The sequence below is a fragment of the Neofelis nebulosa genome, chromosome 11 (assembly GCF_028018385.1).
Source record: "Neofelis nebulosa isolate mNeoNeb1 chromosome 11, mNeoNeb1.pri, whole genome shotgun sequence".
Lineage (NCBI taxonomy): Eukaryota > Metazoa > Chordata > Mammalia > Carnivora > Felidae > Neofelis > Neofelis nebulosa.
In genome coordinates, this window is record NC_080792.1 from 27,811,093 (window position 1) to 27,836,357 (window position 25,265).

Genomic DNA, 25,265 nt, shown 5'->3' on the forward strand with positions numbered 1-25,265 from the left:
TGGATGTCATCTGGGGAAGGAGGACGAGGGGGGAATGAAGACGTGTGGAAGAGGGAGGGCCTAGGGAGGCGGTAGCCAGGGAGGGGAGACTTGGGTGGGATTTTGTAATCAGCTGGCACTAACTCTCTCCTTCCCTGTTGCTTCCACACCAGCTATTTCATATATTGTCACCGTCTTCACTGGGGATGTCCGGGGTGCCGGGACCAAATCCAAAATCTACTTGGTTATGTATGGGGCCAGAGGGAATAAGAACAGTGGGAAAATCTTCTTGGAAGGCGGTGTGTTTGACCGTGGCCGCACAGACATTTTCCACATCGAGTTGGCTGTCCTCCTCAGCCCCCTGAGTCGGGTCTCCATTGGACACGGCAATGTAGGCGTCAACAGAGGCTGGCACTGTGAGAAGGTAAGGGATGCCCCAGGGACGGCCCTTTCCTGATTCAACCCCTCTCTTCTTTAACTTGAAAATACAAACTCTGACCTGCTTCCTGCTTCCTGCTTGCGTTGGACCAGCTACAGAGCACATGGGCAATCCCTTTCATTGGGCAATTGGATTGGTAACATGCCCGTCCATCTTGTTCTGCTTATGGTCAGGAATGAGGGCTGCACTGTGCACGTATCCAAGGGCCAGACTGCAGGATAGCTTATCCAGAGGTAGTAGTTGATAGTTACAAACTATCCTGATTCTTGGTGTAGTGTTTCACTTCACCTTATAAATCTGTCAATCAGCAAGTATTTTTGAATGTATGTTTGCATTGTGGAATACTTCTGCTTTAAAGCATATACTCAATGAAAGTAAACTATAGATAATGATAAGAAAACAAATACACATTTTGTCTACCACCCTACTTAAGAAATACTTTTCCAATACTTTTGAAACTCCACTGTGCCCTTACCCAATCAAAAAATTTTCTTTTCCCCAAAGAGCATACACTATTATGAATTGTTACCTATGTATATATTATTTGAATGTAGCAGTTTTCATTCAACACTATGCTTTAGACATTCATCTGAATTGGTAACAGAAACTGTAGTTCATCAATTTCACATTCATTCCATTGCATGAATCAGTCACCATTTATTTGTTTGTTCTTTAATTTACAGACATTTTAGGGTTGTATTTCTTGATATTTGCTAATATAAACAATGTTGCCATGACATTCTTATACATCTTTGTACAAACATCCAGTTGGTTGATAGTATATGTTCAAGTATCTTTTCGTAGCTTGCCTACAATGTTCTTTGAGCAAGGGAAGATTTAATTTAGAAATGCTTTATCCAGGGGCACCTGGGTGGCTCAGTCGGTTAAGTATCTGACTTTGGCTCAGGTCATGATCTCATGGTCCACTGTTGGGCTCTGTGCTGACAGCTCAGACCCTGGAGCCTGCTTCGGATTCTGTGGCTCCCTCTCTCTGCCCCTCCCCTGTTCACGCTCTCTCTCTCTCTCTCTCTCATAATTTAATAATTTAAATTATTATTTAAATTGTATTGTATAATTTAATAAATACAAATTAAAAACAATTTTAAAAACGCTGTAATTCTTTTAAAAATATAGATTCCTTGACTACAATGCAAGTCTACTGAGTCAGAATTTCTAGGTAATTGGGATATTCAGATAATTCTTATCATTAAGGAAGTTTCAGAATCACTGATTTACTAAATAGTAATTCTTTCTCAACTGTTCTAGAAAGGCAATTTAGTCTCATCAAATTCCCCAGATGTATGGTTTTGCCTCTGAGCTTTTTTGTCTGTTCCATTTATTGATTTAATTTTTTCCGACACTAATACAATACTCACTCTCATCATTTCATGTCTTTATGTAAGTCTTGGTATCTTCTAGGACAAATTGACTCATTGTATTCATCTTCCTTAGGATGGTATTAATATTCATGGCTCTTAACCCGTCCATAGAAATTTTAGAATTTTCTTGCCAAGTTCCATGAAGAATTATGTTCAACAGAATTCAATTGGATATGTAGATCCATTTGGAAGAATTGATATCTTTACTAAGTACTTTTTATATGTATGAGCATTATGTACCTCTTAAAATTTCAGTCTTCTTTAATATTTAGGTCTTCTTTAATATTTCCCCTGTTTTTCCCTTACTTTAAAAGTTTATTTATTTTGAGAGAGAGTGAGAGAGAAAGCACATGTGTGTGTGAGCCAGAGAGGGGCAGAGAGAGAGGGAGAGAGAGAATCCCAAGCAGGCTCCGTGCTATCAGTGTAGAGCCCAACAAGGGGCTTGATCTCACCAACTATGAGATCATGACCTGAGCCGAAATCAAGAGTTGGATGCTTAACCGACAGAGCCACCCAAGAGACCTAGTGTTTTTCTATAGTTTCATATCTTTCTTGATAAAGATCTTGCACGTCTTTGTTAGATATATTCATAGAGGCCTTATAATTTTTGTTCCTATTATAAATGATACCAATTTAAAATTATATTTTTAAACTATTTGTTTAAAATAGAAGAAATAGAAATACTCTGTAGAAATAGAAGTACTTTCGTGCATTGAGTTTACAAATAGCCATCTTACTAAACTTTAATTAATTATAATTTGTCTACAGATTTTGGGAGAAGTTTCTTTATAGAAACTTTGCTGTTTGTGAATGGTGACAGTTTGGTTTCTTTCTTTCCAAAGCTTATATTTAATTTTTTTTTTTTTTTTTTTTTTTTTTTTTTTGTATTTGACCACATGAGCAGTACAGTGCTGAACAGTAGGGTTAATAGTAGACATCTTTGTTTTGGTTTTGATTTTACAGGAACTGCTTCTAATTTTCTATTGAGGTAATTATGATTTTTGAGGGGTTTGGTAGGTAGTCTTAGATTAGATTAGGAAATCCTCTTCTATTTCTGTATTGTTCAAAGTTTTTATTATTTATTGTTGAATTTTATCTAATGCTTTTTCTGCATTTAATGCTCTAGTCATGAAACTTTTCTCTTTTACTTGTCAATTTGGTGAATTAGGACTGCATTTTCTAGTGGCAGACCAACTCCGAATTTCTTGAAGACAAACTTGGTCATAAAAGGTTTTAATTTTACATGCTTCTGGAATTGGTTTGCCAGCATTTTATATAGAATTTTTGTGTATATGTTTTTGAAGGGCATGGCCCTTATTTTCCTTTCTCCTATAGTCCTTGGCAGGTTTGATCCTGGCATGGAATGAGAAATACTGTCTTTCCTGAAAGAGGGTGTATAAAATTGCAGTGATCTGTCCCTCAAAGTTTGGTTGCAGTCTCTTACAAAATTGTGTGTGTGTGTGTGTGTGTGTGAGAGAGAGAGAGAGAGAGAGAGAGAGAAAGGGAAATTACTAATTTAAAAAAGTTGTTGTGTTTGTTTTGCTGGTTATAGAATTATTTAGGCTTTCTATTTCTTCTCGAATGTTTTATTTATTTATTTTTAATTTTTTTTTAATGTTTATTTATTTTTGAGAGAGACAGAAACAGAATGCAAGTGGCTTAGGGGCAGAGAGAGAGGGAGACACAGAATCCGAAGCAGGCTCCAGGCTCTGAGCTGTCAGCAGAGCCCGACGCGGGGCTCAAACTCATGAGCCGTGAGATCATGACCTGAGCTCAAGTCAGACGCTCAAACAACTGAGCCACCCAGGCGCCCCATCTTCTCGAATGTTTTAATGAGCTGTATTTTTCTTGGAATTTGTATGTTTATAGGTATCAAATGTATTGGCACTTACAATGTTAGTCTTATACAGCATTCCCTTATCTTTTTAACTTCTGCTGCATCTATAATTATGATCCCCTTTTTATTTCTAACATCATTTGTTCATGCCTTCTTGCTTTTTAAAAATAGCATTCTCACAAAAAGTGTGTTTAGTCGTTTTAAATAATCAACATTTGGCTTTGTTTATAGTCCATTTTATCTCTATTTCCATCTTGTCGGTTTCTGTTCTCTTAATTTCTCTGGGTTTCTGTTGTTGCTATTTTTCTAATTTCTTTTTTTTTTAATGTTTATTTTTGAGAAAGAGCATGTGAGCGGGGGAGGTGCAGAGAGAGAGGGAGACAGAGGATCTATAGTGGGCTCTGTGCCAACAGCAGAGTGCCCGATGAAGGGCTCGAACTCACGAACTGTAAGATCATGACCTGATGAGCTGAAGTTGGACTCTCAACCGACTGAGCCACCCAGGGGCCCCATTTATTTTTCTAAATTCTTAAGTTGGATTCTTAGCTCATTAATTTTTAGCCGACTTGTTTTCTCATATAAGCATTTGATACTATAACTTTGCCTCAGAGTAGTGCCCTAGCTGCACCCCACACATTACACTATGGAATATTTTTATTACCATTCAGTTTAATTTTATTGCTTCATTTAAAAATCAACTTTGTTGAGGTATAATTGACATAGAATTATACTGTGCAGTTCTATGAGTTTTGACAAATTCATATACCATGTAACTATTACCAGAACTGATACATAGAAATTTCCATCACTGCAACCTGTTTCTTGTGCTCCACCCACCCCCATCAGTCTATATGGCTTGAAACACTAACATGATTTCAGTCACTAAAGATTAGAATTGTCTTTCTTAGCATTTAATATAAGAGGAATCATGCAGCGTGCACTCCTGTGTGTGTGTATGCGCACGTGTGCATGTGACTTCTTTTACTCAGTATAATATTTTTGATATTTATCTATGTTGTGTTGCATATTAGTAATTTATTATTTTTATCACTAAGTATTATTTCATTGTTAGGGTTTACAAGTTCATTCATCCATTCAACTGTTTGTGTACATTTGGGTCACTTCCAGTTTTTGTTCTTTGTCTGCTATTATGAGCAGAGCTGCTATGAAAAATCATGTACAAGTCTTTGTATGAGCATGTTTTTAATTTTTTTGGGTAAATACCTAAAAGTGGAATATCTGGATCCTATGGTAGATATACACATATCTTTTTAAAGATCTCCCAAGCTGGTTTCAAGTGGCTATACTGTTTTGTATGTCCATCTGATGTATGAGAATTCACTATCGCTTGATATTGTCAATCTTTTATTTATTAGCTATTATAATGGGCATATCATAGTATTTGATTGTGATTTTAATTTACATGCCTCTGATTACCACTTATGTTGAACATTATTTTCATGTGCTTATTGGTCATTTGTATATCTTTTGTGAAGTATCTTTTGACTATCTTAATTTTTTTTGTCTTTTCATTACTAATATATAAGAGCTATTCATATATTCTTGATAGAAGTATTTTGTCAGATATATCTCTATATGTTTGTGGTATATTAAATATAATCTCCCAAAGTGTGACTTACCTTTTCATTTTCTTTTTTTTTTAAGTATATTTATTTATTTTGAGAGAGCAAGAGCGAGCAAGCAAGGGAGGGGCAGAGAGAGAGGGAGAGAATCCCAAGCAGGCTCCACACTGTCAGTGCAGAGCCCCATGTGGGGCTCCATCTCACAAATTGTGAGATCATGAACTGAGCTGAGATCAAGAGTTGGATGCTTAACTGACTGAACCACCCAGGTGCCCCTCCTTTTCATTTTCAGGACAATGTTTTCTGAAGAGCAGAAACTTTCAATATTGATGAAAGGCAATTTGTCAGCTTTTTCCTTTATGCTTTTTTATTTTTGCTTTATGCTTAGTTATTGTTCTACTTAAAATTTTTCTGTGACCCATTAGCTATTTTGAGGTGTGATTTTTAGGTTTTAAATACATGTTCTTTTGTTGTGTTTTGTTATTTATTTCTAATTTAATATCATTTCAACCAGCAAATATAGTCTGTATGATGCCGTTTAAGGAGATTTGAAATTTACTTTACAATGCATGTTCAATTTGCACATTTGTTCCTAGGGTTGAATTTAAGATTTTGAGTTTATATATTAAATTCAGTTTATTAATACTTTTATTATTTGAATTATCTATTTCCTTACTAGCATTTTATTTGATCTATTAATTACTAAGAAAGATGTGTTGAAATTTCTCACATGAGTGGTAGATATTTCAATTTCTTATGGTAGAGCTAACAGTTTTTGCTGTATATAGTGTGAGGCTATGTTATTAAGTGTGGAGTTACTATAGCCTCTTGGTGAATTAACTAAATCTTTACCATAATCCAGTCTGACACCATCTGTCTTTTAACTGGCAAACTTAGTCCACTTATATTTATTGTACTTTCTGGCATGTTGGTTTTTCTACTTTTATAGTTTTTGTTTCTTGTGGATTGGTTGTTTTTTTCCCTTGATACTAAATTAGAAATTATATTCTATTTCTGGTTTGTTTTGTGTTGTTGTTTTACTGGTTACTCTTGAAGTTTTACCCTACGTACTTAATGTGGCAAACCCAAAATTCAGTTACCATCTCTACTTTCTTTTTGGCAAGGACCTTGAAAATCTCTAATGGTAATAACCCTGCATCTGGGCCTCATGCTATTCTCACTTAGTGTTTTAGCTTATTTTAAATTATTTTCAAATCCACACGTGAGATACAGTTTTGTAGAATCACTGTTTAGATTTACCTATGTGCTTGCCAGCTTGTTTGCTTGCCATCCCTTCTTGCATCAGAGACCTTATTTCTGGTGTCCATTTTCTTCTTCCTGAAGTTCACACTTTAGAAGTTCCTTTGGTTAGGGTCTGTTGGTGGTGGGCTCTGTTTTTGTTCATTTGGGAAATGTTTTTATTTCATCCTCATTCTTGAAAGATAATTCTGGAGTACAGAATTCTAGATTGAGTTATTTTGCCCCTCCCCTCCCCCAGGCATTTTCTGGCTTCTGTTAGTCTAATTGCTGTCAGCTCTCTTTTCTGTCCTGATGCTCTTATCTTCTTTTTGTCTTTGGCATGCTGGTGCTTCTCTTTGACACATCTAGGTGTCCCGACACATCTAGGTGTCTGTGTATTACTACTTATTCTGCCTGGGACCAGGATTATGGTAACTAATTCTCAGGGAAGATTATTATTATCTGTCTGGAGCAAAGGCAGAGAAGATAGGATCTCTTTGCAGATGTTCCCCTCTCTACCTTTTTTCTGAGGGAGCAGCTCCTTCAAGTGTTTCTGCTTATTCAGGATTTGTAGTTCATATCCTCCAGTTTGCAAACCCCAAGGGCTAGCCTCCTGCTTCCAATTGGCTGTTGATTTCCTGATCTCTGAGTGTCTGGTATTGTCTTTTCGCTTTTGGTGCAGCACCAACTTTAGCCTTCACATATACCCATTCTCTTGGCTTCTGCTTACTCTGAATTTTGCTGGCTCTTATGGCCTTTCTGTAACTTCTTGTCAGCTCAACAATGTATATAAAATGATATTTCCTGTTATTTATATGGCCTGTGGGTATTTTGCAGTGGTGAGAGGCTTTTCAGACTACCTTGTTTGTTGGACTACCTATTCCAGAAGTAGAACTTTTAACAAGAATTTTTAAGTACTTATTGTATGCTTAGAGCCATCTTTGGGGGAGCCATAAGGGGTGAGAACATACAACCTCAGCCTTTTAGGAGTTTGCTCCTCCTATTGATCAAACAAGACGAATACACATGTAAAAACTAGAGAGTAATTCAGGAGTAAACTAAGAGGAAGTAATTGCAGGATTTGTTCAGAGGGAAGAAAGAAAGGTTGTTAAATAATTGTTGGTGATTATTACTTTCTGTGCCCCTAGACCACCCTCTGTGGGTGCCCTCCATCTTTGTGTACAGGTAGGTCCACTTCTGAATGCATGGTTGCATAGACTCTTCAGCATAAAAGATGGCGTGCAGTAATGGGTCCCAGGGGACCTCAGCCTTAATAGGAATCCTGAAATTCTTGCTGATGGGTGTAAAAGGCCCCTAACTAATAGGAGTCAAGAGCATTTATGCTTCTGGTACTGACACCAACTAACTCCAAACTTGGGCACTTCATTCCCTTTTCTGGACCTCAGCTTTCCCATATGTTGAATGCATGTTGGGGTAGACTCTATGAATTGCTAACACATTTGTGTCACAGGACTAAAGTGTTTGAGGAGGCTACTGCCTGAGGCTCTGAGACATCATTTATCTCTAGGAAGGAGAGTTTCTCTGGGAGATTGAGGGTGTACACACTCCCCTCCCCGACCCTAATCTTTTATCTTCCTTCCCCTTGGTTATAAGGCAAGGTTTCATACGGCTATGACAGTCATACAGTATTAGTTGAATTCTCAGAGATATCTGGGTATATCTAAGTATAATAATTCAATCCAAGGAAACTATAGTCAATGGTAATAACCATAAACAACTGACAACAAACACCCAGTAAGACAGTAGTTTGTCAAAATGCTTGATCAGCTCTAGAGTCAAACTGGCTTTCAAGTTAAAAAGAAGATAAAGCAGAGAATCTAGCAATGTGAATAGTCAAAATTTCTTGGTTGATAGAAAATCTTGTAGTGTCACAAGAACATTCCTTTGGACATCTCTAATGTGAGTGGCCTAGGCTGGATACACTTCTGAGTTCTAAACTCATGAGTTCAGAATGTGATCAGAGAAAGCATAGGAAAGGTTTAATGAGGCTCAAGCCCCGAAGAGAGCAGTTTGTTTTTGTATTAAATTCCAGATACACATTGCTCTCTATGTGATTGACCTTTTCCCTACAAGACAAATGTAGGGAATTAATGTTGTATTCTAGCTCATTTGGTTTGGTCTGAGGTTTTATGAAGCGCGTGAAGAAACACGGGGTTCAAAGAGCGTGTTATATATAGGGGAGGATTCGGGATTTGGGCTGGTAAATTGGAGGATGGATAATACCTACTTGGGAAGACCTCTTGTGGGGGGGGGGGTATTTCTTGGTCGAAGATTTAATGAGGCAGAGAACAGTAAGAGAAGTGCCATTCCTTGAGGAACCTGATGTAGACGACCCATAATATGAAGAGGCTGTCAAACTTTGTAAGGGTCCCAACCTGGGGACCTGCTGCAGGAGACTCATCTGCCCTCCCAGGTGGTGATTCTGTGCCCCTTCACCGGCATCCAGCAGACCTTCCCTTGCGGCAACTGGCTGGACGAGAAGAAGGTGGACGGGCTGATCGAGAGGCAGCTCTACGAGATGGTGTCTCTCAGGAAGAAGAGGCTAAAAAGTAGGTGCAGGGGCTGCATCAGAGGCTGGTGGCCTTGCAGACAGGGCCAACAGAGGCCAGGATGTCAGACCCCTGGGCAAGAGCTTCACCTCGAAGGAGTCCACTTCTGCTTCTCAGGTCTCCTCTAGAAAGGAAGGGAATGGGCCCCGCAGAGCTCGGTTCTCCAAGATACAGGCTGTGTGCCCGGCATAGAGTTACATACCCGGCACCAAGGCCTAGTACCCCGGTGACCCCAAACTGCATAAGCTGCTGCTGTGAGGGGCTAGATGTTAAACTGAACGGTTTAACACAGTGCACTCTAAATATACAGAGGTGCAGGGTGTCAACTCTTCTCCCTACTTAAAACATACTAGTAGACTTCCACGTTAAAAGGAACATTGAGGTACCCTCTTTCAAATAGCAGGGAATCCTTGGGTTCCTAATACTGGCACCTGTTAGAGCGGGTTTCTGAGAGTGGGCCACACTTGTGCATGGTCTGTGCTTCATTCCTGAGCTCCTTGGATTTGCTCGCCTTCCCCACTGGTAACACGAAAATCTCTTTATTCTTGACCTGTCTCTGCAGAGTTCCCCTGGTCCTTGTGGGTCTGGACGACCGACTTGAAGAAAGCTGGTACCAACTCTCCAATCTTCATCCAGATTTATGGGCAGAAGGGGCGGACGGATGAGATTCTCCTGAATCCCAATAACAAGTGGTTCAAACCAGGCATAATCGAGAAATTTAGGGTAGGAAGGAAGTGTAATGGGCTGGGAGGGATGAAGGAGGAAGGGACATAAGACGTGTTTGTCATGGGGATGGTTTTCTAAGCCAGATTGAATCCAGTTTGAGGACAAAAGGGTGCAATGAGAAGTTCAGCTCCTTGCAAGGGGTGCCAGAGTGATTTATAGGCAAAGTATTGATTGAATGGTGTGCACTTTGGATCTGGCCCTTCACCTGAATCAAACACTCCAGAACCAAACCTGGGGGACAGAAGCAGGTATGAAATGCTCTTGGGGAGCCTAGAATCCTGGGGAATCATAGTAGAACAGAGACCCTGAGCCCGCAGCGTCAAACCACCCCATCTGGAATGAATTAGAAAGGAGCAAATTTGGGGCGCCTGGGTGGCGCAGTCGGTTAAGCGTCCGACTTCAGCCAGGTCACGATCTCACGGTCCGTGAGTTCGAGCCCCGCGTCAGGCTCTGGGCTGATGGCTCGGAGCCTGGAGCCTGTTTCCGATTCTGTGTCTCCCTCTCTCTCTGCCCCTCCCCCGTTCATGCTCTGTCTCTCTCTGTCCCAAAAATAAAAAAAAATAAAAAAATAAAAAATAAAAAAAAAATAAAAAAAAAAAAGAAAGGAGCAAATTTAAGGTAAATTGTAAGTTTAACGCTAAATTTCTGGTGCATATTAAACCGGAGCAAGGCTTATTTTGCCAACAGAAGTGTGCTCTGACCTTTAGGTGAGAATGATTTGTAATTTTCAGCTGTCTTCCCAGAGCACCCCGCTGGTGCTTCTGTTATGCACTCAGTTCATTGCTCTTCATGTATTTGTCTCCCGGCTAGACTGCCAGCCCCTTTGGGAAAGGGCGTGACTGCTGTATTGATCTTTGTGTCTGTTTCAGTGCCCAGCAGAGTTCTGGGGCTGTGGGCCTGTGCTAATTTACAGGGTTGCCATATGGGTTTTGTTACTGGGAGTTTACTGCTTGCAAGATTTTCTTTATTCTGGATCCTACTGTGGGTCAGTTATTTTTGTTCGATTTCACCAGGGCAGACTGAATCCCGGCCCTACATGGCTATCTTGCCCTCACGTGCCCCTGGTCGCAAGGTCACGAGAGGACAAAGTCTGTGAGGGTGGCTTGAAGCAAAGCCATCCTCACTGCTGAAGAAGTGGCCCAGGGTGGGTACCCTCCAGGGAGGGGTAAGCTGTGAGGATAAACACATTTCACTTGATTATGTCCACCCAAGGCTTGTTATTTCACCCCATAGATTGAGCTCCCGGATCTTGGCAGGTTTTACAAGATTCGGGCATGGCATGACAGAAGGAGCCCTGGTTCTGGCTGGCATTTAGAGAGGGTGAGATGTGCCATCTTGGGGCTTGGGAGGTGGTTGGGAGAGGAACTCTTTCTAATAACCCTGTCACATAAGTCTGTTGGGAGTGGGGGTGGGTAAGTGTGGGTCTTGAATTTGGACACACGGGGACTTCCTGAGGGGAGAGGACCCCCAAAGCAGACTAAGGAAATGCACAGGTGTTTAGGAGACTTGCATTGTTCCCCAGTCACCTGGCTGCTGGGCAAGCGTGGGTCTCCAGGGACCAAGAGGGACAAGTGTTAATCTGGCACTCTGCTTTCCACAAAAATCCTCTTGACAGGATGGCTGTGGCCTCCCTTAGATGCAATAGCAGAACGGGGCCCCCAGGGCGTGGTGTATCTCTGGGACACCCCCTTGCTCACCCAGGACTTCATTCCAGATGACCCTGATGAATACCCTGACCAAGGACAAGTATAACTTCAACTGCAATCGCTGGCTGGATGCCAACGAGGATGACAATGAGATCGTGAGGGAAATGACCGCAGAGGGCCCAACGGTGCGGAGGATAATGGCCAGTGAGTACCCACTATCCTGGGGGAGGCAGCGGAACTCTTCCTCGGTGTGTCAGCAGGGGGCTGGCCCATGAGGTGGTAGTGTCGTCTGCTGTACCTCATCAGGCCCCCTCCAAATGCCGGGTGAACTTAGTTCTCGGCCTTAAGACTGGCTTGAAGGAGTCATCTCTACGGCATGGTACCAGCGCTCTACGATGGTGGGTGTGGGGGAGCGAGGTGACATTTATGGGTCTTCAGGTGGGCTATGAGGGGATGAGAAGACTCTGCACTGAGCAGTGTTTCTCCACAGCCTTCCTGACATTAAAGAAAACATCTTCTTCAAATTATTCTTGAAACGCTCCCCCAAAAAGGAAGGCTGTATCTGGTGATTGGCTACCCCTGATGAGTCCTCTATTTCTATTTAAGGCCAGTAGGAGAGGGACTAAGCTTTTAATCTGGGGCCCAGGTTCCACATTGAAAGGGGCTAAGGGAGATCATTTTACCTCTAGGTTCTAGTAGCAGAATAGACAGAGACACAGCACATGTCCTGCCTTTGCCCCTGGCAGACATTACTGAGTGATCACAGCATTCTCTCCCATTGAGTCTGAAATGAGTTTCAGCGCTCTCGATATAGCTCCCCAAGCAGACATTAGCAATTGATCAGAATTGGCACTTAAGATGATTAATCTATTTACTATCACTGTGGTAGTCCTTAAGTTTTTAATAGTATAGCAATATTGCAAAATTATGGAGTTAAGAATATATAGAAAACAATGTCACTCATAGTTGCAGTAACCCTTCTAAATATTTGGATAGTGTCACTTCTCAGACATTTGTACATCTAATAGAAGCTCTGTATATGTTTGTTGAATGATTTAAATAGAGGTAAATACTCAAAAACTTAGAAACCCCACATAGCGAATATCAACTACAAAAGCACCCTGTTAGTCTAATTAGGCAGTGCTTGCAATTATGTATCATCTACTTTATGGTTCTTCTTCATTTTTAAATAAAAATGTGACCATAGAATATTTGGGTTCAAGGCCTTTAAAATAGCCTGGTGCAGTTCAGGAAAGTGAGGCGTTCTTGCCCTGATCATACAGTCAGAGAGTCAGACCTAGAGCAAGGTCTCCCACCTCCTGGTTCAGGGTCTACACTCTGTCTTTTCACGTTCAGTAATGTTTTCTGTGGTAACAAGGCAATCATGTCCCTATGGACATGGTCAATAACAGCATTATGCCCCAAATTGAGACTTACTATATAACATGTAGCCCATCAAGGCAGAAATAAACCTGCTCTTATTGGATCTGGCCCCTTTGTGCACCAGAATTGAGCCCGAGAGGAACCAGTGGGGCTGGGGTCTTAGGACTAACCTAAGTCTTTCTAACAGACTTTCCTCAGTCTTTCTAACCAATTCTCACGACTTTAGATCCTTACTCCCTGTTTCTGAAGTGACCCTGCTGCTGTCATTCCTGAACCTTTTTGCTGGTTGCCTCTCAAATTGCACAAGTGAGAGCTCTGATCAGTTCTATCTGGTCTGGTAAGTCAGGGCTTCTCAGACTTCCCTGTGCATTATCACCCAGAAGGCTTTTGAAACGCCTTGAGGGCGTGCGGGCCCTCACCTGCAGGGTTTCTGATTCAGGAGGCCTGGGATGGGACCCAGGACCTGTTTGTCTCACAGATTTCTAAGTGGTGGCCCTGCTGCTGGTGAGGAAACACTATGCTAAGGCATTAATCACCTTTCCAGGGGCTCTTAAGCCCCCAAATTCTTGTTGCCATTGTCTATACTTGTCCCTCTCCCCTAGCTTTATGGATGAAACCATTTTTTGTTTGGTTAAAACTTGAAAATACTGAGAGATTGTCATTTCAGTGAGGTTTTTCTACTTAGAATGCCCCGGATGTTCTTTCCCTCCACCTCCTCCTTACCCTGACTGAAGCCTGGCTTCCCCGTCCATCCGAACCTGTCTTCTCTCCTCACAAACTGTGGGGCCCGGGGGAGGGAGTTCGCCTGACTCCCTCTGCACTCTCAGACTTGGGGCTCACACCATCTCACAGTGTTGCCTCTGCCCCCAATCAGTCCCATCTTTTGGTGGCCTCTGCTTACTTTCCTCTTTCGCTGAAGGTGATGTGGTGTGCCCCTCGGTCATTATCCCCACCTCCACCTCCTGCCATTGTTCTGGGGGCAGTGTTGTTAGTCTGCTCGGGCTGCCGTAACAAAATACCACAGACCAGGGGCTTAAACAACAGAAATTACAGTTCTCACAGTTCTAGAGGCTGGAAGTCTGGGATCAAAGTGTCAGCAGGGTTCGGTTCTCCTGAGGCCTCTGTCCTTGGCTTGCAGACGGTGGCCTTCTCTCTGTGTCCTGACACGGTCTTCCCTCTGTGTGGTCACGTCTGTGTCCTGATCTCTTCTTCTTATGTGGGCATGAATCGTATTGGATCAGGGCCCACCCGGAGGACCTCATTTTATCTTAATCCCCTCTTTAAAAGCTCTGCCTTCCTATCCTGTCACACTCTGAGGTACTTTGGGTTAGGACTGAAACATATGAATTGGGGAGGGGACTCAATTCAGCCCCACCCCAGACATGCTGATGAGACTCTCTGAGGCCTGTGCCTGGTAATCTGCATTTTAATCAAGCATCCCAAGCAATTTGTTTGCACATCAAGACCTCAGAGCCTCTGTGCTGCTTCTTTCAATGTTCATGTGGAAAATCTCTTTACCCACACCCTGGTCCTCATCCACTTTGCTGATAGCTACCTCTCACCCACTTACCCAGTCCCCTCCGTCCCCGTGCCTCACTCAGGATCAGCCCATGAAGCTCCTCTGAGCAACACGTCCCACCTCTGGCTCAGGCTCCTGCCTCCCAGCCCTCCCATGACCTTGATGACACTGCACCCTGTCCCGAAACTCCTTCTAGCTCCTTACTCCCAACACTTCTCCTCGCCTGTCTCACGGACGTGTGGAGGATGGATTTTCGGGGCGAGTCTCTAAGAAGTCATCAAGGGCAGAGAAAAAGAGGTCCTGGGACTGGGCAAAGATTGGCTAGACTAGAGAGAGGATAAATCCAAGAGAGAGTTTGAAGGTGACTGTGGCGGGACTTGGTGAAAGAATGCCATGGGAACACAGCGGCGAGGTGAACTTTCTGCTCAGGATGTTGGAAAAAACTGTAGATGAGGTGCCATTTGAGCTAGGTGTTCTCTGAATAGGGATGTGACAGATAAGGAGAGATCGTGGCAGGAAGAGCATGTCTGTAGGTTATATATGTAAATGTGCACGTAACATCTTTAAACAGGGTATGAGATGTGGGGCTATCATAGCTGTTGGTTTTTGTCTTCTGTGATGCTGCTAAAGAACCCTTCCAATGAAAAAAGTCTCTAATGAAGAGCTGAATCAAAGAGCTGTCTGTCCTGGCTCTAAAGGCAGTTTGGTGCCTTCTGGGGGTCCTTGGCAGTACTTCTGAGCCCATGTCAACTTGGATTCCTCGCTCCCAGATGTTTTATCTGGCCCACATAAATTTCTCTTGTGCTGGGAACACCCACCCTGGTGTCCTTACAACACCTCTACAGGAACTTGGATCTCTTTTTTTGGTCTGGATACTTCTCTGTAACAGTAAACAGAGCTGGTGACAAGTGCCACGTCCCCCATTGGTACCACGGTATAGTGAATAATGTGCAGGGCTTCCTGGCAGTCCCTTAAGTGGAGCGTCTTAGACTCATAAGATAAGTCCCAATTTAAAACCAGTTCTCTAACTTTGAAATTGTGCACTCCTGGTTTACTACATACATACATACATACATACATACATACATACGTACGTACATACATCCTAGGGCCTTTCAAAGAAGCAGTTAATGCCATGTCTGAGGGGGAAAGGCTTTCGGGAGCGGCCTCGCTGACTCACGCAGCCCCGGGACACGGACTGGACACACCGCTTATGATGTATGTGCACCCTGCCCTCCCTCAGGAGCCCGGTGAGATGTAGAAGCAATGCGATCTGCAATCCCTACTGCAGGCCCGGCAGAAGTGATGCCACACCGCTGACGAGTGGGCGGGAGACCACTGGACTCGAGTGCTGAAAATCGAAGCTTCTTGTTAGTCAGTCCGAGCTGTAATTTTTAAATTAAAGTACAAGAGGCTCTGGTAGTATGTACCCATCTGTTGGAAGTCTACGCTGCTGACAGCTAACAATACAGCTAGTTTTAATTGTCCATAGACTTCCTGCCAGGATGGAGCTTGAGGACGGACCTCAATGGCTGGTGGGCTGGGAGGGGCCCCTGGAGAAGATCGGGAGCCCCGAGAACTTCCAGCCAAATGGACCTCAGCGCTCCTGAACAAAGAGGCCTGGAATTCCCAGGTGAAGGGATGGCTGCATTCCCTCACCAGTTTGCTTCTGGGAATTGCCGGGTGGTTACAGCTAAAACTGCAGAACTGTCCATCAGAATTAAGAGTCAGCAAGGCCGCTGTTCCTTCTTCCCGTTTGTGCTTCCCCATTTCAGTACTCACTCCACTTCATGCCGTTCATCCCTCTTGCTGCTCCCAGTTCTGTCACTGGGAGCTAAACACAGAAGCATCAGCTTCACTTACGCAAAGGCTGAAGGTTGAAGACACTTCGTGTTTGCATTTCAGGAGAGGTGACTGGAGAAGGCAGAAAGGCTCTAATAAGTTCAGGGGCTGTGGCCCTGTGAAGAGGCAGCGTAGGGGCAGGATGCTTTTGCTCCCACCCGCCTTGGTTCCAGTGCCCGCCTGTGCCAGCTCTGTGGGCAAGCAGTCATTCTCTGCCTGTCCTTCTAACCAGAGCTTTGGCTACACACACTGTGTCTTCACAGACCCACATGTTTAATGGTCAAATGATTTTCAGATGTCTCTACATCTCCAGATAAAAGTGGGTATATTACTGAAAACGTAATGTGTGCGTTGACTTTAACTTTTTGGTGATTTGTCACATTCCTGGCATACTTTATCTTCATTTGTAGATGAATCATCAGCGAGTAGTGTCCATTTTTAAAAACAGCAGCTTTATTGCGGTATGATTCACGTCCCATACAATTCACCCCCTTAAAGTGTACAGTTCAGTGGCTTTTAGTATGTTGATAAAATCATGCATCCATCAGTACTGTCAAATTTCAGAACATTTTCATCACCCCCAGAAGAGACACAATATCCATTAGCAGTCACACTCTCCTCCCTCTACCTCACTCCTCAGACTCTGACAACCAATAGTCTCTATATTTTTTTGTCTCTGTAGATTTGCCTATTCAGGACATTTCATGTGCGTGGAATCATATAACAGGTGACCTTTTGTGTCTGGCTTCTTTCACTTAGCATATTTTCAAGGTCCCTCCACATCACAGCTCCTATTAGTACTTCATTTCTTTTTATTGCTGAGCAATATTTCATTGTACGGATAGATCACATTCAACTGTTGATGGACATTTGGGTTGTTTCTACTTTTTTGGCTATTATGAATAACGCTACTATGAACATTCAGGTACAAGTGTTTGTGTAGACATATCCTTTCACTTCTCTTGGATATACACCCACCAGTGGAATTGCTGGGTTACATGGTTACTCTTTGTTTTACAGAACTGTTTTTCAAAATAGGCGCACCATTTTGCATTCCCATCAGCAATGTGTGAGGGTTCCAATTTCTCCACATCCTTGCCAACGCTTCTTCATTATTCTTTTTTCCAGGTTGTTTTGGCCATTCTGGGTCCTTTTCAGTTCCATATGAATTTTAGAATTGGCTTTTCAATTCTAAAGAATTCTGACAGAGGTTGTATTTTATCTATAGATCCATTTGGGAAGTATTACCATCTTAACGATGTTAAGTCTTCCAATCAGTAAACATGGGATACTTTTCCAGTTATTTAAATAATCTTTAATTTTTTCAGCAGTAGTATTTTATAGTTTTCAGACCATAAGTTTTTCACTTGTTTTTTTAAGTTTATTCATATGTTATTCTTTTTATGCTCTTTTGAAGGGAGATGTTTTATTAATTTCATTTTCAGATTGTTTATTGCAAGAGAATAGAAATATAATTGACCGAGTATATTAATTTAATACTCTACAACTTTGATGAACTCATTTATTAGTTCAAATATTTTTTAATGGGATCCTTACGATTTTCTATATATAAGATCATGCCATCCATGAATAGAAATAGTTTTACTTCTTCCTTCCCAATCTGGATGCCTAACTGCCTTGGCTAAAACCTCCAGTACCATAATGAAAAGCAAATACCTTTGTCTTATTTTGACCCTAAGGAAAGCATCTGGTCTGTCACCAAAAATTCTGTGTTAGCTGTAGGGTTTCATAGATGACTTTATGGGTTGATAAAGTCCCCTTTTATTCCTAGCTTGTTGATGGTTTTCTTTTTTTGTCATAAAAGAATGTTAGATTTGGGGGCGCCTGGGTAGCTCGGTTGGTTAAGCATCCGACTTCAGCTCGGGTCATGATCTCATGCTTTGTGAGTTCAAGCCCTGCGCTGAGCTCTGTGCTGACAGTTAGGAGCTTGGAGCCTGCTTCAGATTCTGTGTCTCCCTCTCTCTGTCCCTCCCCTGCTCATGCTATGTCTCTCTCTCTCTCAAAAATAAGTAAACATTAGAAAAAAATTTTTTTTTTTTTAATTTTTTTTTCAACGTTTTTTATTTATTTTTGGGACAGAGAGAGACAGAGCATGAACGGGGGAGGGGCAGAGAGAGAGGGAGACACAGAATCGGAAACAGGCTCCAGGCTCCGAGCCATCAGCCCAGAGCCTGACGCGGGGCTCGAACTCACGGACCGCGAGATCGTGACCTGGCTGAAGTCGGACGCTTAACCGACTGCGCCACCCAGGCGCCCCTAGAAAAAAATTTTTTAAAAAGAATGGTAGATTTTGTCATATTTTTTTTCTGAACCCATTAAAATGTTCATGTTATATTTGTTTTTTATTCTATTGATGATACATTACATTAATTGATTTTCAAAACTTATATCCTTAGGATAAATTCTACTTTGTCAAAGTATATAATTCTTCTTTATGTTGCTGGATTTGGTTTGCTAATATGTTGTTGGGGATTTTTGTATCCATATTCATAAGATATATAGGTCTGTAATTTTCTTTTCTTGTGATATCTGTGTCTGGTTTTGGTATCAGAGTAATGCTGACCTCATAAAATGAGTTGGGAAATATTCCCTCCTGTTCTTTGAAAGAATTTGAGAAGAATTGGTATTGATTCTTCTTTGAATACTTGGTAGAATTCAGTGGTGAAGACATTTGTGCCTGAGCTTCACTTTGTGAGTAGTCTTTAGATTACTGATTCAGTCTTTTCACTTGTTATACGTTTATTCAGACTGTCTGTTGCTGGTGGCCAGTTCTGGTAGCCATTCTTTTACTTTCATCCTATTTAGGTCTTTGAATCTACAGTGTATCTCTCTATATAGCAGATAGTTAGATCCATTATCAATTTTGCCAATCTCTGTATAACAGTGTGACTTTTTTTGATATTTGACTGCTGACAACTTTCAAGTTACACTACCCCCCCCCCCCCCACTTTCTGCCTAATATCTGGGCAATTTGATAAAAAGACTGGATGCTTCCTCCCTTAGCACTGGTGGAAAGTTCAAGCCATGCAAGCCCTGACCCCCACAAGGGAACTCTCATCTCTTAATCACCGTAAAATCCCAAGCTAGTCATCCTTCCCTGCTGTCTCAAGCCATTTTTGGACCTTCTTGGGAACCTACCATACTCTCCCCAGAACTCATTATGTGAATAATACATCTTATGTTCACTCTTGGTACATGTGTAGCGTCATCAGCCTTGATATCTGAGCAAATATGGGGTGAAAAACCCATCCTGTTTCTGCAGGATGATGACCACAATCTGCCTTTTGATTAAAATATTTAGTCCATTTACACTTAATGTAATTACTGATATGGCAGGATTTATGCCTGCCATTTTGCTATTTGTTTTCTATGTTTCGAATTTTTTTTTGGGTCCTATATTTTTACATTACCACTTTCTTTTGAATTAAATAAATATTTTCTAGAATACTGTTTTGGTTCCCTTGTTTCTTTTAATATATACATTTTTTGTAATTTTTTAATGGTTTCCCAGAGAATTACAACTAACAACTTAATAGCAATCTAGTTCAGATTAGTACCAACTTAATTTCAATAATGTACAAAAACTTTGCTCCATTGTAGGTTTGTTCTCTTCCCCCTCCTTTGTGCTATACTATCATATAAATTGCATCTTTATACATTTTAAATCCACCAGTGAAGTTTTATATTTACTGCTTTATGCAATTGTCTTTTATAAGGTATGAGAAAAAAATAATTACAATAAAAAATTACATGATACTGTCTATACATTTGCTATGTTGTTACTTTCCCTGGTGCTCTTATTTCTTTGGTTGAATTCAAGTTGCTGTCTAATGTCTAATGTGAAGGACTTCCTTTAAATATTCTTGCAGGACAGGTCAACTAGTGATGAATTTTTTTCACTTTTTGTTTATCTGGGAGTATCTTAATAGCTCCTTCATTTTTAAAAATAGACTTTATTTTTTAGAGCAGTTTTAGGTTTACAGCAAAATTGGGAGGAAGGTATAAAGATTTATCATACTCTCCATTCCCCCATACACGTGTACCCCCTCCATTATCATCATCCCCTACCAGAGTGATACGTTTTGTTATAATTAACGAGCCTACATTGATACACCCTTAGCACCCTGAGTTCATAGGTTACTTGTGGAGCACTCTTGGTACTGTACATTCTACAAATGTTTTGGACCATTTATAATGGTCCAATGGTTTGGACAAATTTATAATGACATGTATCCACCATTATAGTATTATACAGAGTAATTTCACTGCCCTAAAAAATCCTCTGTGCTCTGTCTCTTCTTCTGTCCCTTCCCTCCTACCCAATCTCTGGCAACCATTGATCTTTTTACTGTCTCCATAGTTTTGCCTTCCCCACCCTAACATTTTTTAACTACATCAGGACCTTTAATCCACTCATTTTTTTTTTAATTTTTTCAACATTTTTTATTTATTTTTGGGACAGAGAGAGACAGAGCATGAACGGGGGAGGGGCAGAGAGAGAGGGAGACACAGAATCGGAAACAGGCTCCAGGCTCCGAGCCATCAGCCCAGAGCCTGACGCGGGGCTCGAACTCACGGACCGCGAGATCGTGACCTGGCTGAAGTCGGACGCTTAACCGACTGCGCCACCCAGGCGCCCCTAATCCACTCATTTTATTATCACCTCTTCTTGTACTTAGTTTTCTCTGTACCTGGATGAGATTGCATGGGCCACCATTATAATCTACCTCTAAACATGCCCTTATCTTTTCTTCCCTTATATCTCTCTATCATGCTTGCCTGGATAAACCTTATCCTAGGTAAAGCCAACAAGTGACCTATTCAGTTATTGTAGATTTACTGTAGTACAACATGCAGCCTTGCAGACTGGCCTCATTTTATTTTTATTAAAAAAAATTTTGTCTCAAAAATAAATAAGCATTAAAAAAAATTTAAAAAAAATAAAAGGGAGCGCCTGGGTGGCTCAGTTGGTTAAGCATCCAACTTCGGCCCAGGTCATGTCTCACACTCCATGAGTTCAAGCCCCGTGTCGGGCTCTGTGCTGACAGCTCAGAGCCTGGAGCCTGCTTCAGATTCTGTGTCTCCCTCTCTCTGACCCTCCCTCATTCATGCTCTCTTTCTCTGTTTCAAAAATAAATAAACATTAAAAAAAATTAAAAAAACATTTTTTTTAATGTTTATTTATTCTTGATAGAGACAGAGCACTAGTGGGGGAGGGGCAGAGACAGAGGGAGGCACAGAGTCTGAAGCAGGCTGCAAGCTCTGAGCTGTCAGCACAGAGCCCAATGGAGGGCTCGAACTCACAAACCATGAGATCATGACCTGAGCCAAAGTTGGGTGCTTAAGTGACTGAGCCACCCAGGCGCCCCAGGACTGGCCTTATTTTAAATTTCTGACTCAGTATATCTCAGTTTGTACTCAAGGCTCTCCCACAACCTGTCACTCCTCTGAGGCTATACCTCTGCCCTCCTTGCAGTCTCTATAGTTTCTTGAACCCTGAAAAATCTAGTCCTTTATCTATGCTCTGGTCATTCTTCTTCTTCCTCTCTAAAGAACTTCACCTTCTCTCCTGCATCATCATTTCTTTTCTCTACAGGATCATTCCCACTTAGTATAATAATCTAGTATCTCACATCTTAAATATTTTATAATAAAGCATCTTTAAACCTAATCCCCACTCCAACTATTATTTCCCTTTTGTATTCCTCTTCACAACAGACTTCTTGAGAGAGGTCTATCCAGGCATCCAGGTGCTGTACCCACTTTCTCACTTCTTTCTCACTCTGTTCAAACTTTGCTGTAGGGATTCTTCCCTTCCCCCACAATTTCACTGAGGCTGCTCTTGTCCTCAGCACAAGTCCTTTCCATGTAGCTAAACCAAAGATCACTCTCTATCTTTGGTGGCATTTACTTCTGAAATCATTCCTGCCTTCTCTTGGCTTCAGAGACATGTCCCCCCTGCTTCCGTGGCTGCTTCTCATCTGAGTTGCTAGCTTCTTCTGGGCTTGATCCCTAATGTTGGTGTCCCTCTAATCCTTGTCTACATCCTCTCCATGGGGGATCTCATCTGGTCCCATAGATTTCAGTGGAATCCATTGCCAGTGATGACCAGTCATGCCAACAGTCCTGACTCCCCAGACACACATGCAGTTGCCATCTTGGCCTCTCTTTATGAACATCTAATAAACACCACAAATTTATAATGTACAAACAGAACCATTGATCTGTATCTCCAAACCTATCCTTCCCCCTAGGCATCCATACTTCTTATTGGGAACAGTACCCAGTTGCCCAAGCCAAAACCCTAGGAGTCATCCATGATTCCTCTTTCCCTCAATTACTTATCCAACCCATCACCAAGTACTGTTGGTTCTCCCTCAAAAATAGATCTTTAATCTACTGGCTTCTCTCCATCTCCACAGCACCCCAGTCTTAAGCACTCTCCTCTCTTTTCTAGACAACTGTAATTATTCTGTTAACTGGCCTCTTTGATTCACTCCTACAATCAGTTCTCCACATGGCAGCCAGAGTACCGTTTAAAACATAAATCAGATCAAGTTACGTGCTCACTAAAAGTGCTCTAATGACTTCCCATTAGAAAGTCACGCTTTTACCTTGACCTGTCATACCCCCAGTGCTGTTCTTGTCCCCCTTCTGGACTTCGTCTAACCGCCCCCCTCCCCTCCCCAAGACATACTAGCCTTCTCTCTGCTGGAACATTTGCTACTCATACCCATCCCCACCCTGGGGCTTCATACTTACCTGTACCCTCTTCTCTCAGAGCTTCCTGTGGTCCGCTCCTGTCATTAGCATTTTGCCAGACATCACCTCCTCTCTGAATCTCTAAATCCTTTACACTCACTCACCACACTCCCCCTCCCCACTTCCATTCCACTTTAGGGCACCCTGTTCCTATGTAATCTTTGTTGCAGACGTAACTCAGAAATTTCCCCAGTTATAATTTGTTATGATTTTACTGTCCATCTTTCCTCTCCACCTGCCCCCTCTCAACTCTGCTGTAACCGTGGGGACAGGAGTCTGTTGGACTTGCTCGCTGCTGATTCCCTGTCCTATCATGATGCCGAACACCGACTGGGCTTCAGTCAACATATACAGGACCAATGAGTGAATGAGTGAGTGAATGAGTGAATGAACTTTGCTTTCTAGCTTATTTGAAGTGAGAAGGGAGGCTGTGATGTGTGGGGATGCAGTCCACCTCCTCCAAGGTACATTTTCAACAGAGAAAGGACCTGCTGCCCCTCCCACGGTGGCTGCATTTTGTGCCTTTCAGTTCTGAAGAAAAGGGGGGCTCAGTTCTGTTTCACAAAGAAAAATTCTCTTACTAGGGAAGACAGGACACATATGAATTGGAGGACAACCTAAGACAAAAGAATCTGCTGGGTTGGATGGAATCAAGTGTCGAAATATTTGAATCAGACCTGTGGTCCCCAAACACTGCCAACCCCATCAGAGTCTCCTGGGGGAGCATGTAAACAAAGCAGTTTTAGGGATCCCACCTCTGGAGACTAAAATTTGGGAAGCCTAGGTGGGACACAGGAATCTGCATTCTTCAAGAATTTCCCAGGGGATTCTGATGCTTGACCAGGACTGGGAGCCTCTGGTTTATGTGGGAAGAGGGACGCTGATCCTGGAGTAGGTTGAGTCGGGATTTGTGTAGCTGCGGAGGGAGCAGGGGCAGCCCAAGCAAGACTTGGAGGGAAAGAGGGAGGAGGCACTTAGAGGCAGGAGCAGCAGGGCCAGTGCTGGGAGCAGGGGGTGGCCAGCCACTATGTCCCTTTCTCTACCTGACAGTGGCCCGGTACCGTGTGACCGTGTGCACCGGAGAACTCGAAGGCGCAGGAACCGATGCCAACGTCTACCTGTGCCTTTTTGGCGACGTGGGGGACACCGGGGAGCGGCTGCTCTACAACTGCAGGAACAACACCGACCTGTTTGAGAAGGGCAATGTGAGTGCAGCCATGCCCCTCCCCCATGCGGCTCAACTGGTCCCAGGTCCCATGCCCTTGTCTTCTGTCTTCCCTTCTCTGCTAAGGTAGAGCTGATATGGGTGCTGAGGCCCAGCTGTCAGAGAGGCTTGCTCAGGGGAATGGCGAACTAGCATGCACGGCACCCTCCAGGCTCCTGGGACTGTTCAGCTGGGGCCTGAAGAGCCACCCAGGAGGGGTCATGGTCCCCTCCCCACCTTAAGCATTGAGAAGGGGGCAGAATAGGAGGACATTTGGGGAAGTATGAGTGGCACCTTTCTTCCCTCAGAGGTGGCCAGGTAGGGAGGAATCCTGGGCACCTTGCGTGTGGAGCAGAGGACACAGGCTAGTGGAAAGGTGGGAACTTTGCCTTCTCCACTCGACATGACCACTGGGGGCACCTTGTCGTTTCCTTTTGAAAGAAAAACCAAGAAAGCACTAAACATGGGAATGGAAGAGTTGGGATCTGCTCCTAGCCTCCTTACTGATGTGCTGGGTGCCCCCCTCATTTTCAGCATCTGTCAGATGGGTTTCCTGGGGAGGCCGAGTGGGGCAATGGGAAAAGTGGCGGGCAGATCTGGGGGCAAACCCAGCCTGGAGCCAGTAGCTCCCTCCCCCCAGCCTATTTTCCCATGTCTAAAATGGGGAAGGGATGGATACCTACCTGTAGCCAGCTGATGTGAACATTAGGGATGCACGTATATTTCCCCCCCACACCCCCAACAGACCTGGCCTGCAGCACAGAGCAGGTGCTCAGTAGAGTGGTTGTTGCAGTAATGGGAGGCTGGAGGTGCTTACCAGGTGAAGCAGGTTTGCAGACTGACCTCACATAAGTCTTGGCTCTTTCCCTGCCTGGCGATGGCAGGACAAGCCCTGGAACTCGAGTGGAGGTCTCTCCGAGGCCAATGCAGGCTGGCCTGGTTTTTGGGTGGCAAAAGTAATCTGAGTGTTGTGGGTACACGGAGGTTCATTGGGGAGGGATGGAGAGGGAGAGTTCACATAGATCAATATGTTTCCTCTCTCCCTCCCACCTACCCACCCTTTCTTAACTTCTTCCTTCTACCTCTTCTGACTCCTTTGTCCACCAGTCCCACACTCGTGTTTCTGTTCCTGGAGG

The 25,265-nt window shown here is 42.9% G+C and overlaps 1 protein-coding gene across 1 annotated transcript in view; it reads left to right on the forward strand.

The window, feature by feature from the left end:
- The window catches only part of LOXHD1 (lipoxygenase homology PLAT domains 1), a 165,171-nt gene that overhangs the window by 55,282 nt on the left and 84,624 nt on the right, over positions 1 to 25,265 (forward strand). The window contains exons 8-13 of the mRNA XM_058692205.1: positions 153 to 403; positions 8,891 to 9,026; positions 9,589 to 9,749; positions 10,986 to 11,072; positions 11,467 to 11,602; positions 23,976 to 24,130. Of these exons, the coding sequence (XP_058548188.1) occupies positions 153 to 403; positions 8,891 to 9,026; positions 9,589 to 9,749; positions 10,986 to 11,072; positions 11,467 to 11,602; positions 23,976 to 24,130 (926 nt within the window). The remainder of the gene's footprint in view (positions 1 to 152; positions 404 to 8,890; positions 9,027 to 9,588; positions 9,750 to 10,985; positions 11,073 to 11,466; positions 11,603 to 23,975; positions 24,131 to 25,265) is intronic.